At 34.4% G+C, this 15322-nt stretch overlaps 1 protein-coding gene and 1 long non-coding RNA gene across 4 annotated transcripts; one reads left to right on the top strand and one right to left on the bottom strand.

Annotated features, from left to right (window-relative positions):
• Window positions 1-5067: 5067 nt before the first annotated feature.
• On the bottom strand, window positions 5068-9595 carry LOC132049957 (uncharacterized). Its single transcript, XR_009413195.1, has 3 exons — window positions 9459-9595; window positions 8577-8645; window positions 5068-6484 (listed from the first exon to the last, which is right to left on the bottom strand). It is a non-coding gene; the product is annotated as an uncharacterized LOC132049957 (long non-coding RNA).
• On the top strand, window positions 8343-11154 carry LOC132049955 (myb-related protein 2-like). 3 transcript variants are annotated; one of them, XM_059440942.1, is made up of 7 exons: window positions 8343-8482; window positions 8558-8775; window positions 8866-8942; window positions 9320-9380; window positions 9474-9555; window positions 9664-9733; window positions 10139-11154. In XM_059440942.1, the coding sequence occupies exons 2-7, from the start codon at window positions 8571-8573 to the stop codon at window positions 10892-10894; spliced, it is 1251 nt and encodes a 416-aa protein (XP_059296925.1). In that variant the 5' UTR covers window positions 8343-8482; window positions 8558-8570; the 3' UTR covers window positions 10895-11154. The 3 variants fall into 3 exon arrangements, with proteins under 3 accessions (XP_059296925.1, XP_059296927.1, XP_059296926.1); XM_059440944.1 differs by having other exon boundaries at window positions 10157-11154; XM_059440943.1 differs by having other exon boundaries at window positions 9480-9555.
• The last annotated feature ends 4168 nt before the right edge of the window (window positions 11155-15322 follow it).

Raw genomic sequence — 15322 nt, forward strand, 5'->3', positions numbered from 1 at the left:
GGCGCGAATTTGTAGACAATAAAATTCGCGTCGAGAAAATAATAATCAAGACAGAAAATATCGCAACAATCGTTGTATTTGATTTCGTAATGACGAGTGTTACAATCTCTGATCGATTCGTCTTTTCAATAATAAATTACGGCTTTTGAGCTTGATCTCGAACTCGTGGATTTGATTTTGACTTGGACTTGAATTCAAGGGCTTTGAGCTTGGTCTTGAATCTTCGTCCGGATCTCTAGAACTTCTAGAGAAATACTGAGTGCTTGAATGCTTTCACCAGGGAGAAACCGGCGTTTCGATCTGCCGAGCCTCTCCCCGCTTCGTTAGAACTTCCGTCCCTTTTCGAATTACGAGACCCTATTTACAGCTTGTAGGACGAGGAGTTGTGATAAGGACAGCTTCTTCGACCAATCGATTTCAATACTACGATATTTGATTGGCTTAACACGTCACCAGTACACGTGGACATCTTCATCCCCTTGATTTGACTAGGCATGTCGCATCATTTTGACACGTGGCATGATCCTAATCGTCTCTTCGTTTGACTTGGCATGCCACGTCATTTGACACGTGGCACCAATTTGGGCCTCTTGGATAAGATGACATCTAGGGCTTGACAAAATGGGCTCATTATTTATAGCCCAAATGAATGGACTGAATTAATAGAAATCGGATCTTTAATTAAATCCGTATTATTGGACTTAAATAATTAACCCAATTATATTAATCCGTAATATTTATTTGGACTAATATATCTTGAATTTACTATAATCCGAATTTCTTACGGATTTAAATTCAATAAAATTTCATTATCTACATCGTGCTACTTGCTGCTTTTGTCATTTGATTCATTAATTTCTATTGAAACCTGTAATGAATTAAATAACATCTATTTCATTTCATTTTTAAATTATGGTAATTAAAAGTAGGAATTAAAAATCCAAGAACTTAGCGAAAAATAGGATTAATCACAGTATTATCCTCGGCAGTGATTTCTTTAGCTTTGCTCTCTGGAACTGATTTCTCTTCCGGTTCGTACAATCATATTGGCACTTTATGCCAATTTCCTCAAGTGGGATCTGTTTAGGGTCTGAAGAATCTCCCTTCAGTCTCCAAATTCAAATTTCGAAATTCCTTTGTTTTTCTTATAAACAACCGATGAATATCTATGGTTTAAGGATATATCATTGAGTTCTAAAGCAAGCAATGCAGATCTCAGGCCGTGATAGATTTGCTGGCACAACAAAAGCTAATAACAATATCTCTAATTAAGATCTTTAAACTTCACGTATAATTAAGTAGGTCGAAGGAAAAAGTTAAAATTTGTAAAAGATTGAAACAATCCTCTTATCATAGCATGCATCAAATTCTTCTGGAAAGAAAAGAAAGTTGTGATCAGTGTATTCCAACATATAAAATCATTTTAAAAGTTAAACATGTATAAATTAAACTACCTTCTCGTATATAAAAAAACATATCTAAACTAATCACCTCTCTATTTTTCTTGCATTAAGATAATTCCACATCCTACACACTCCAACCATTACAATCCTATTTAGAATGAAAAAAAAAAATCATTCTTATAAGCCGCCTGGAAGCAAATTACGACATGCTCAAGTAACTAATTAAGCTCTCTATATAGTATATATGTATAAAAACACACTAATGAACCTGAAGACGCATCAGGATTAAACGCATCCATTATTGCAATTTTGTTTTCCTGTTTTGTACATAATAGTTAATTATATTGAACCCCCCTTCCCCCACCCTTCCCCCACCATCCAAAAGAAAAAGAAAAAAGTTTTTCCGTGATGTCTCATTTTTTGTTTTTGACATCGCAAATGTTAGCGGCTCTAACGTATTCTCGATAAACATAGCTCAAAATACTGCGTTTCAGGTTGCAATTAAGACAATGCACAGGTCGTCGGAACTAGGGCGATTTTAGGTTAAAAAAATAGGACACGTGAACACATTACACATGGGCTCTCCGTAAAACTAGGTATTTTATGTATATATTTTCTAAACTTAGTATAATACTATCCGCTGGAACACATACTACAAAAAAGCTAAATGGTGCACTTGGTTGAAGGTAGGGGTGTACATGGACCGGGTTGGTTCGGATTTTTTAAAAACCAAACCAAACCAATTGCGTCGGGTTTTAAAATTTATACACCAAACCAAACCAATAAAATTCGGGTTTTCAACCTCGGGTTTTCTCGAGTTGTTCGGGTTGTTCGGTTTTCTCGGATTTTTCGGATTTTTTTTCGGAATAGTCTAGATACAAAACATATAACTTTTACTTTAAATATTTCTTTAGTCATAGTAAGATACAATTATATAATTAAGGTGTTTCTTAAGAAAATAACACAAAATGTGAGAAGAGTGATGACATTGTATTAAAATATTCAACAAAAGTTAATATAATCGGTTAAAATAAATATTGCTAATTAACAAGCCATAAAAGAAAATGACCATAATCTAAAAATACTAAGTCATGCTAAAATAAGTATTAATTATATGACAAAGACAAAAACTTAAGTTATGTATTTTTACTCTCTAAATCAATTATGCAAAATTAAAGAATAGATATCCAACATTATTGTCATTTCTAGTGGTAAATTGAATTTCTTTTGTTAGGATTAGTGTTGAGTTGGTTTCGGTTTGGACTTTATTTGAGTTACTAACATCCATAGGATATAAAACTTATTGACATTCAAAATTCTAAGTTCAAGCTTGAATAATATGATAATAGATAAAAAATTATGAAAAAATTTAAGAAATATTTATAAATTACTTTACAAATAAATATTTTTATGTATAAAATATTTTAAAAATTGAATACATGTAATGTCGGGTTGGTTTAGTTCGGTTTGATTTTTTTTTAGTTAAAACCAAACCAAACCAATTATGGTTTTTTTCTTTCAACACCAAACCAAGTCAAACCAAACCACTAGTCGGGTTTTTTCTCGGTTTGACTCGGTTTATCGGTTTGGTGCGGTTTGTCGGTTTACTTTGTACACCCCTAGTTGAAGGTTGAGTCATTTACCTAGAGGTCTAGGGATCAGGCCCCACTTAGTATATTTTTCCTTCTTTTTTTTCAGTGGTGAACCCATGTTCCATAAATTCTAGATTCGCCTTTGGTGGGAACTACACACAAGTGAGAATCAAAATTTTATGGTTCAAAATTATAACCAGAGACGGATGCAATGTTGCCGTACCAAGTTCATTTGAACCTAATACATTTGAACATGTGTAAAAGTTCACCAAAATTACAATTAATGGTATATCTAAATCCATAATTTCAAAAATTGCAACATGTTCAATGCTAAGAACCTTAAAGGTTGAACCATAGGATTTAATTTTGGATCCACTTCCGAGGACAACGACCTCAAGTGCTAGTAATTGGGTTCTGAATTTAATTCATTTTTTTGCGTGGATTGCCCTTCTTTTGGGGTGGTCTTTAATTTATGCCCCTCAAATTGCTGGTCTTTAATTTTTGCCCGTCGCTTAAAAAAGTGGTCGAAAATACCCCGAGGTTCTGGGTTCGAATTCCCGCTCAGTAAAAAAATAAAAATCGCAAGGCAAGGCTTTGGGAAAAGTCTGCCTATGCCGCATAGGTTGCCTTAAAGCATAAATAAAATTATGCCGGATCCGGCATAGGTTGCCTCATAAAAATGAGACTTTTCCAAAAGTCTTGCCTTGCGATTTTTTTAATTTTTATGCCTGAGCCAGGGTTCAAACCCAGAACCTCAAGGCATTCTAAGCGAAGGTCAAAAATTAAAGACCAGCAATTTGAGGGGCAAAAATTAAAGACCACCCCGAATAAGGGGCATTCCTGCGAATTGCCCAATTTAATTTTCATACATATGTAATGAATATTTAACACATATACATGATTTGAGCGAAATTTACGTGGACCCTGCTTAGAATTAGAAGAACACAAATCATATTTAAAGGAATTTGTTAAGAAGCTTAAAAGGGTAAAAAGATGAATGGGGCTAGGAACCCATTATTAGTGGCCTGGAAATAGGAAAAGAATAAGGAAGAAATTCTTGACTTGAGGAATAACGTCCCAACGCTTTAGTTTTGAGTTAAGATTCTGAAATTCCATTCCCCAAGAAGAATCTGACCTTTTTTCTTAAACCCCAAGTCCTTTTCCTCCCATAAGGAATATCATTCCGTGGTCATTACTATTCCCTTTTATTTTGAGCCAGTGCCTTCACCCTGGGGTCAACAACCACGTACCAATTCCAATTGTACGTGTCTTTGCCAATCAGTAGAGTATCATTCGACACAACTTCGTCAAAAAGAAATTACACACAACAATAACAACAACAACAATATATTCAATGTAATTTCATTGAGTGAGGTCTGGGGAGGTGGTGTGTACGCATCCTTACCCCGATTTAGTGGTGGAGTTAGGATTTTTCCTAAGCGAATTCAAAATATAAAAAAGAAAACACACGAAAAAAAGGGGGATTCAACATCTACTATCTATACAAAAAATGATTTTTACCTTATATATAAAGTGTAAATTTTTTGTCAAACGGGGTTCAGATGAATCCCCTTCCAACCACTTGGGACTGCCCCTGCCCCTACCTTGTGAAGGTAGAGAGGATTGTTTCCGATAGATACACACATATATTAAAAAGAAATATATGTACATACATATAGACACACACACAATGGCGAAGCTAGAATGTAATACAAGGGGATTTAAAAATGTCATTTCAAGATTTGACCCAGCGACCTAAAGAATTTTTTGAATCCTGTTGCCACTTAATTAGAATTTTTTCTCATGTCAAGAGAATTCTACAGCTTATATATAACCCAAAAACTAATTTTTCAACTATTTACCACAGTATAGTTAGACATCTAAGGGGACTCAATTGGACTCTCTTCTTCCAAGCTAGCTCTGCCTTGTATATATTACAGATCGACACTAATTTTGAATATTAAGTAAATTTCTAGAAGTCTCTACAAATTTACGCCCTAACTACCTCAAATAAGTTGAGTTGTGACAATAGACACAGCACCGCTCATAGAAAATTCAGCATACGCTACTGATCATGTATTGACTAGCTCCCCCACTATCGCCTCCCTAAGATGATTCGAAATGCTCTTTCTTTATTTACAATTTTAATTGTGAGCTTCATCTTGTACTTTAAAGATTAAATTAATGTAAGAGCTTTAAAAAGGAAATGCAAGTACAAGAAAGAACAAGAGCACATGTTCTCTTCTTTAAAGTGGGAGAATATATATATCGTGAAAATAACATAAAGAAAGCAACAGAAGAGACGAGGAAGAAAAAGATAAATAGATTGGAATAGTAAAGGCAAAGGGTTCTTCTGCATATTGTACAAAACCAAAGAAACAGCAACAGTCATTGCTTTATTGCAACATCAAAGGAAAGGCAACTTAAGTACTTCTAAAATGTACCATTACTAGAAAAGAGGATTTGGGTTGTTTAGAGAAACATGAAATGAATGTTACTGGTAGTTTATAATTCTTCTAATTCAATTAATTATATATTACTTTTTATTTTTGGATGTTCCGATAAGTTTGAAATCATTCCATTTCGATAAAAAAATCACAAAAAATTCAAATACATTAAGCAACTATTAAATCTTGGATATTTTCGTAGATCATCGTTGATATAATATAGTAGTATAAGACAAGTTAACACCTTCTATATAAAATGAAACGATGGAATATTATTATGGTTTGATATGGCAACATTAAGCAACTATTAAATCTTGGATATCAACAATCAGAAAATCCTGAATCCGGATAAAAGAAAAAGGCAAACTGAAAATGACAAAAAGGACTGACAATTTAACAAGACCGTTTGGTCAGATGAATAACATTATATATTTCTAGCATGTCAGGGCTATATACTTTCTTATACTAGAGTTTTACAATATTATAGTTCAATGCAACTCAATAAAATCAAGTCAATTAGATCTAAAAGAAAGAATTTATCATCATAGCTTAACATGCACATCCTCACTTCATTCCTATCCACATGCCAGCAAAACTGTACAAGGGAATTCTGCTTTATGCCTATACCACTTTACCTAAAGCTTGTAATATATTCCTCCAAAGTGCATAAAATTCCCTAAGATATCAGAATCACTTGATCTTTTTCTTGAAAGTTCAACTGAAAACTGATGTACATACTGCCTTGTTCAGAGGTTAGGAATTTCCACTTATTTTATATCAAGACGAAAACTAATTAAACATCGATAACATAGATTACATGTTAGATGAGGAGTGGGCATGTTTTCAACTTACTTAAAATAGCCATTAATAAAATCCAACATAACGATCGAAGCTACCTCTAGGATCACAATTCACAAAGCATCCCGCGTTCACGCAGTGTACGGGGAAGGGCCAACCCATGGGGGTGTAATGTAGGTAGCTTATCCTAACCAAGCACCAGATTCCACGGTTCAAACCCGTTTACCGTTGCTCCAAGGCTCCCCTTCATGCAAAGATTATAAAATAGTTAAATCAAATGCTTTCTGGCATATTTTTCTGATGTATTTACCTATACCACAGACTTACGCAGCACTGTTCAATATAATGTAAACAGCTCGATAATGTGTTAGGATTCTCTCTCACGTGCAATCAAAATAAACCACACTCCTTTTTACTCATGATAGTTTCTGATATACTCCTGCCAGTGCAAACAAAATACAGCAGATATAGACATATCATTGCAAAGTGAACAAGAAAGTGGTGAAAAAGAGACTAAGCATTTCATAAACAACTAAGTTTGAATTCCCTCGTCCCCACACTCCTCCTCCCCCCCCCCCCCCCCCAACAAAAAAAAAAAAAAAAAGTAAAAAATGGTGCAAACGAGGTTCAAAAGTTTATGGTCTGTTGATTTTACAAGTTAGCTAGTAGTCCCATTAGCAAGGAGATAAATTGAGATACTCAAGTTTCTCTCGGACAAAAAACTATGACAAACGAATTGACATGTATCTACATATGTTAAAACAAATAAACAGGCACAAAAGAATGTAAAAGTAACTACATTATTATATTCTTTCTGGGTATCATTAGACCAAATTAAGATTTGAGTCAAGGAGAAGGCAAGTAGTAATCTTTGAGCAATGAGTTGTCATGTTTTTCATCAGAAAACTATAAAAGCAAGTAGTATCAGTTTATTTCTACTTTCAAAGGGGTCCCAATGCCTTGGAGATGGCTGTTTTATACCAATTAAAGACAAGGAAGTATATAATTGAAGGTCTCCCTATATTTTAGTGTTATCCAGGCTGAATAAGTACCAAACTTCCTGAAAGACAAAAAAGAATTTGTTCCTTATTCCATTCTTGGCCTTCAGACAAAGCCAAGGAGAAGCATCTCTTGACAATTTCTTTACCTTTTTATCTTCTTCCTTTTTAGTTACTAAATTGCTCCAAACAATGCTCAAGATATTCCAAAAGTTACTATCACTAAATACAGGGCAAGATATTGCATGCTAGTTTCTAAGCATCCTGAAACCACTGCTCAAAGCAGCAGGGACCAGGAACATACTTTAAGAGACTAACACAAATTTTCTTCCTAAAACTGAAAGAAAAATCTAGTACATGTCTTAAAAACTGGAACCCTCCAGGGATTCACCAGCACATAAGTAGAAAGAACACCAATGGCAGTGGAATGGATAAACAACGAGGATTAGAAGCTCCAAACTCATGGATTAACTTCTTTTTACCCAAGCCAACCTATAGCCAATATAATAGATAAAATACGCAAATGGGAGACTTTTACATGGCCAAAGTGAACTAATGGAGATTTATAAAAGGAAATGTATTAGTCTTTTTTAGCATTTCTCAACCATTTCCTATATCTATCCTTTGTTCTTTATTCAATACCGAGTACTTGAAGCTCTAGTCAACAGAATTTTTCATGTGAAAGGGAAAATGTTTTTGAAGGTTTCAAGAAATTATATATCATTAGATGGTGGATACTTTCAGTGAGCATCAGAAAAAATTCCAATATTATTTCTGGGAATATGGTTCCCACACTTTGCCAGATGAAGAATATGAGTACATAAAAGTCACTGGTGGATCAATTCTTTGTACCTATTGTAAGGTGTTTAAATGTTTCAGTAAGTTATAGTGCAGAGGAATATCATGCTAGGACCCACAAACACGTAAAGCTGGAAGGATGAGATCTCTTTTTGAGCCGGCTGTGAAGATTCGATTGGCTCTAGCATTCAACTGGCCCTATCCAAGATTCTATGCTTCACCTGGACCCCTCCCTCTTTCTCACCCCATTCGCTTATAAGAGCTCTTTGGAAACATCACTAGTCTGTGAAGTTGTACAACTAAGGACATACATAAAAGCAGTAGTTAACAGTTCTCTTGAACCAAGTATCAGGAGCGAAATTATAGTCTGGAGAATACAGAAGAATCATCATTCGCATTTAAAGGGTAAGACTAGACTGAAACCAAACACAGAAGATCACTTTCAGGTGCGTTATAATTAGTTAAACTATGTATCGTGCCTATCAAATCGCATCACAAGACTCATTTGCTAATCATCACAGAGAAGGACAGAAGATGTACCATCATCACCACCAGGATAAGAGCATGCACCATTCAACAAGAATGTCTATCCCTGAAAGACATCTGTTCCTGCAAGGTGGAAATGGCAACGGAGATTCAGGGCTTGTCCTGTCAACTGATGCTAAGCCAAGATTGAAATGGACACCAGACCTCCATGAGAGGTTTATAGAAGCAGTTAATCAACTCGGTGGAGCAGACAGTAAGTGCACACAAATATATAAATTTCAATAAGCAACAGGACGATGTTTTCTCACGAAGATAATTAAATTGCAACATTCTACTATTGCAGAAGCCACTCCAAAATCGGTTTTAAAGCTTATGGGGATCCAAGGATTAACCTTGTACCACTTAAAGAGCCATCTTCAGGTTGGTTCTTATTCGCTTTATGGCATTAAAAATTCACACAATAAACAAGACATTCCACAAGGGCCATAATCAGTCTTGAAATAACTTTAACTGCCAAGCCAATAATTCCAAACAAACTGGTGGAACGAGGGAAAGCCATCTATCAAATCAACTGCAAGAAACTTCCGAATTGTTTCATACAAAACATTTAAGTGCAATGTCGCCAGACATGTACTTTTAGATTGTGAAAGAAAACTGACCAAAACATTGTATCTGGGAAGATCACATACAAATATAGACTTTTTATTTTCTTTCCATCCAAAACACTGAAGAATACTTCTTACATTTATATACTTTTAGATTGTGCCAGAAACTAAGACTTTACAAAATGCTGGCAGAAATACAGACTAAGCAAGAATCTACATGGACAAGCAAATGCTAGTGGGGCAAATAAAGCTGGTAAGAAATCAAATACTTCTCATGAAAATAAAAATTCAGATAACCTCTTTTGCAGAGATGGAACAATTGTAAACTTACTGAGTTTGTGAATAGTTGCAGCAGCTGCAGTAGATAGGATATCTGAGAATAGTGCAACATGTATGAGTAACCCAAGCATGGGACCCCAACCAAACAAGTAAGAATGAACAACATCTAGTCCTTTAATTTAAATCATTCATCCTTATAATTCATGTATCGGCAAAAATTCAATTTACATTATTCTGACAAATAATTATCTATTCAGAAACATTCAAATAAGTGAAGCAATACAAATGCAAATAGAAGTGCAGAGAAGGCTTCATGAGCAGCTTGAGGTATGAAATTACTGCATAATTCTCTTACATATGAGAAGTGAGAGCAAAAGCCTATGCCAAAAAACTTGCAATGAAAGATAAGATTTCATGGTTGATGTTCTAAAGCCGGAAGCATGAGAGCACTGAAACTTGAAAAAAATGAACCTTCATCTTCTGAAAAGTACACTTCACAGGGAAATTAAGTACTCAAAAAACCATCTCATATTTGTAGAGATAAGATAACCAACTTGATATCTTCAACAGTCTTAGTCAACAAGCCTAGTTCACATGTTTTGTTTCAGGCTTTCAGGAAATGAGAATCTTATTTTGGCTTGTCATAGGGTGTTTTTTTCTTGTCAAACTTTAAAAATTCAAGGAAATTTTTCCTTGACGGCTTCTAAATGAGGCCTAATTGAACTGATATAGGTACAACGACATTTACAGTTACGGATAGAAGCTCAAGGGAAATATTTGCAGTCTGTACTCGAGAAAGCACAAGAAACCCTTGGAAGACAAAACATGGAAACAGTAGGATTAGAGGCAGTCAAGGTTCAACTATCAGAATTCGTATCCAAAGCATCCAATCAATGCCTAGACTCTGCATTTCCAGATATAAAAGAACTATCGGGATTCCACAGCCAACAAACACAAGCTACACATCCAGCAGATCGTTCAATCGAAAGCTGTTTGACCTCTCGTGAAGGCTCTTTGAGGGACAATGCAATGCAAGATAACCAAATTGGATTGAGGCCTTTCGACTTTAAACCATCTGTAGAGTTCAAGGATATCGAAAATGGCACCAGGCTACAGCAGACAGAACTACGGTGGTGTGACAATCTCAAAGAGAACAGAAGATTATTCTCCCCAATGAATGAGGGTAGAGAAGAAGTATTCACCAGAGAGACTAACTGCAATAACTTATCAATGAGTATTGGACTTCAAGAAGAAAAACTGAATGGAAGCAGGAACCATTCAGATGGAAACTTCAATGGAATAGACAGAGATATCAAACATTTTCACCAGGCTGCCAGCAGAAGCGAATCAGTACCAGAGAGGCAGAAATCTTCGCAAGAGTATAAGCTGTCTTACTTTGAACCTAAACTGGATCTAAACATGCATGATGAAAATGATGCTGCTTCAAGTTGTAAGCAATTTGACTTAAATGGTTTCAGTTGGGGCTGAGGAAGAGGAACCTTATATAACAAAGGGCAACCATAAGATCAGAGGACAGGTAATTTGCTTATAACATTTTGTCTGAAACAGATGTCTGCACATGGGAAACACAGCCTGATGGTCTCCTTGGAAGGAAACAATGGTGTATAATAACTAAAATTCTAGATCACATACAATATTGTAACAACATTTGATCTGCTCTTATTTTCTGACCTCATATTTGTCTTTCATCCACAGTTTCACCAAGAAGAATATTTTGATAGCCTTTAGCAGTTGAATGTTCCTTAACTCTAAAATTCTTGTTGTATAAAGTCCATATGGGTTCATAAGTGAACCTCGTCTTAGGAATATATCATGAATTTTGCAAAAACTTTTCACATGCCAACTGCCATATGCTGCTTAGATTACAATCAAATTCAAAGTCACTTCAATTGAATAGAGAGTCTCAGATATCAGAAATCAAATCAACGTCCTTGAAATATGTCTAACATTATGCATTAAGAAATGTACATAAATAGAGTATCAGTTTTCTCAAGTGTCACCCTAACAGATCATAATATAAAACTTTTCAAGTGTTATCAATTATTACTTTCGCTCGTGAAAGAAGATCCATTGAAGTTCAGAATAGAATATCGATTACAGTTCCCTGATGGTATATCTCCCTAAAATCCAAGTTTTATAAGATGAACTTCTCTTTCAACCTCAACCTAATTCTTTTAACATCCAAACTATAAGAAAACAATTTACTATAATTTAAGCTAGGTTCTAAGTTGAACGCTCTTTCAATTAATAGATAAAACGAAAACAACAACAAGATACCCAGTGTAATCTCACAAGTGGGGTCTGGAGAGGGTAAGATGTACGCACACGCACACCTTACCCCTACCTTTGTGGGGCAGATAGGCTGTTTCTGTTTCTGATAGACCCTCGGCGCTCAAGAACATGGGAAAATTCCCAATGTTAAGCCTGTGTTGACATTTGACAAACTTCAGGTATTTTATCGAACACCTAAAAAGCACACGCAGTAGTAAGCTTCAAACTTTCGCCCACACTAGTATATAGCACACTTTAATTAGAATCCCACTTTTATATATGCAGTTATAGTTGACGTAAAAGATCAAAACAAAACTAGCAATTTTCTTCCTAGTAGAACAAAATTTAACCATGCACCATAAGTAAGGAAATGCAGAATTCAAACGCAAATTTGCTTCATATAGAGCAATTGTAACTTGTAACTGTGTAAGGCCCTTTTTCATCCAAACCGAATCAAAATACGTGCACAAAATAACAACGAGAAGGAAAAAATAAGACCAAAAGCAAAGAGTTTAATATTTAACATCTTAAATCTTCAAAAGCGAGTAAGAAATTCTGTGAGATATGATATTCAAATGAACTGGGAATAAAAGAGGCTAAAAGGAAAAATTCCTCAACATGCTTTGTATAATTAGGGGCAACTGATTAGGTATCGAATTAATTCTTGTGGATATCAAGAGATCTCATCTCATCTCATTCTTGTAATACATATAAGAAGAGTTAAGGGTCAAAAACAGTTTCTACCTAAACTATCACTCAGTTGCTCATTTTTACTAGGGATAAGGCACCATTACCCCTGAACTATCCCGAATTTGCTACGACACACCTTACCTTTCCCTGGGCCCTATTACCCCTAAACTTATTTAAAACGAATAATTACCCCCTAAACGCCGACGCGTGAAAGAATAAGTGTTTCACTCTCTTTGAGAAATGGTAAAACAAAAAAGGAAAACTTAATTTTTTTCCTTAAAAATCTGCATTTTCTTAAAAATTTGAAAATAAATCTAGTCTTCCACATTTAGTTTTAAAAATCCAAGTTTTCCACATGTTAAGAAAATAATTAATTTTTTCAAAATTTTATAAAAATTCATGCTTTTTTCACATTTTGGCAAGAAAAACATTTTTTCTGATTTTATTTGAAAAATAAAAGTGTCCTAAGAAAATGAAATCAAGATTTTTTAAGACATTTTAAAAAATAATCAAGTTTTCCATATTTTTAACAAATCTATTTTTCCATATTTAAAAAAAAACATTTTTCAGCTTTTTTTTCTTTTCAAAAAAGCAAAAAAAAAAAACAAATTTTCAATTTTTTTTTTTTTAAAAAGGGTTTTAAAAATCCTTTTTTAAAAGAAAATTCAGCTTTTTTAATCCATGTTTTTAGTTTTTTTTTTTTTTTAAATGGGTTTAAAAAAAATCAAATTTTCAAATTAAAAAAGACTGTTTTAAAACTCATTTTTTTTAATGAAATTCTTTTTTATTTTTATTTTAAAAAAAATTGACACGTGCCGAAAAATTAAAAAAAAAGAAGAAAACAAATAAATACACATGTGGCAAGGAGAGTGTATGTCACTCTCCCATACGAGAGTGGGCATCGCTGTTTGTGGGGTAATTATTCCGTTTTAAATAAGTTTAGGGTGGTAATAGGACTCTGGGAAAGGTAAGGTGTGTCGTAGCAAATTCGGGTATAGTTCAGGGGGGTAACGGTGCCTTATCCCTTTTTACTATATGAACTATGACCAACTAGTTTGCAAGATACACTGCATTAAATGTGAAAAGTGATAGTTGAGTTGCGTTTTGTAAACTAGTTAGTAATAATTCAGGTAGTAAAAGTAAAAATTAATATTTGAGGTGTGTTTTGCAAACTAATTGATCATAGTTCAGGTGTATTTTGTAAATTAGTTGGTGATAGTTTAGGTAGAAACTTAGTTCAGGTGAGAAAAAATGTGATACGAACTAAGAATCCTTGTGCGGTTCATGTGCTTTGCATGCATATAGAGAATGTTGGGTGTGTGAATAAAGTATCACATTGGTAGTTGGAGAGAAAAATGAGCTACTTATAAGAAGTTATGATGTGAGGCCTTTGGAGAAAACCGTGCGGGTTTGACTTAAAGCGGATAATATCACATCATGTTAAGAATATCTTTGGGCCGTTTAACCCAACAAGTGATATCAGAGCTAATGGTTTGGCGGGACGAGTATGAAGATAGCGGAGTATGGCGTGGGGCCCGACTTAGTATCTTTGCCTATCTATGGGCCGGTTTACAACCTTTACCCGTAACTCTGAAGACGCATACATCCGTGGTAAGATAGTGAGCCACGTGAAACTTAGTTCGAGGGGGAGATTGTTGGGTATGCGAATAAAGTAACACATTGATAGCTGGAAAGAAAAGGAGTTAGTTATAAAGTTGGATACTCTTAATGATGTGAGGCCTTTTGGAGAAAATTGTGCGAGCTTGGCTCAAAGCGGATAATATCACATCATGTTAAAGGATTCTGTATGCTTTTGGTAATTTCTTTGAACAGAATTCTCCTCTCTTTGTGATTAAATTTTGGCATTCGTGAAATCTCATCTGTCAGCATTTAGAGGAGTTCTATAGACTTTTTGTTTTATGTTCACTTCCTTGCCTTTCGTCTAGCACATTTTCCCAGCAGATATTTGAGCGACCTATTTATCTTTTTAAGAAAATAATTTATTTTAAAAAATATTCCCTCTATTTCAATTTATGTGAACCTATTTTCTTTTTTAATTCGTACCAAAATGAATAACCTCTTTCCTAATTTGGAAATAAATTCACTTTATGAAATAATTTACAGCCACACAAATATTCAAGACTTATTTTGAACCACAAGCTTCAAAAGTCTTTACTCTTTCTTAAATGTCATGCCTAGTCAAATGGGTTCACATAAATTGAAACGAAGGGAGTAAAGGTATTTAATCAAGTTTTTAGAAAAAATTAAAAAAATTTAATAGAGCAGGAAAAATTTATTTTTTAAGTTTGGTCAAGCATAAATTAGTGCGCCGATATTGACAAAAGTGTTTTTAAAATTCATTAGTCAAATATAAAATGTTACTCTTCAAAAAATTTAAATAGGTCGTTTGTGGGTTCACCGTGATTCGTTATCGTGCTTATACACATTCAAAATATACTTTTTAATATTTGATCAAAGAAGATTGTAAATCCTACACTTCTATTGTATTTTATGAGTCTCCATATATAGTCCATACTGACCCTGTGGGTTTGTATAAATGTTTTAGATAGGTTGTGTCATAATACTCCTCAATGGAAATTATTTTGATATAATGACGCTACGGGCTTATTTTTTGGGAATTTTCATATATTACGTCTCTGCATGCATCCATTTGTAAGGTGTTTAGCATATTTTGTTCATTCACATTGTAGTATCGAGTTAGGACATACTATAAGTCCAAATTTGATCATTAGCTTAATCTTGCGCAAGTTTTATTTTTTTCATTATGTAATGACGATTTTTATTGAGGAAATATATATAAAATGAGCTACTAGATACCCACCTAGCTAGTTGATTTAAGAAAAAAGTATGCAAGCATCCTACAACTCAAAGTTTGCTCAGTGAGAGATAGGCTGTTGGGTACCGATCATGGCC

The sequence above is a fragment of the Lycium ferocissimum genome, chromosome 3 (genome assembly GCF_029784015.1).
Source record: "Lycium ferocissimum isolate CSIRO_LF1 chromosome 3, AGI_CSIRO_Lferr_CH_V1, whole genome shotgun sequence".
NCBI classification, from domain to species: domain Eukaryota; kingdom Viridiplantae; phylum Streptophyta; class Magnoliopsida; order Solanales; family Solanaceae; genus Lycium; species Lycium ferocissimum.

What these genes read in the sequence shown, in the direction of transcription:
- LOC132049955 (XM_059440942.1), top strand. Translation starts at nt 8,571, where the DNA reads ATGTACCATCATCACCACCAGGATAAGAGCATGCACCATTCAACAAGA. An exon ending in TCAACTCGGTGGAGCAGACA is followed by an intron (nt 8,776 to 8,865) that starts GTAAGTGCACAC and finishes CTACTATTGCAG; the next exon opens with AAGCCACTCCAAAATCGGTT. An exon ending in ATGGGACCCCAACCAAACAA is followed by an intron (nt 9,556 to 9,663) that starts GTAAGAATGAAC and finishes TTATCTATTCAG; the next exon opens with AAACATTCAAATAAGTGAAG.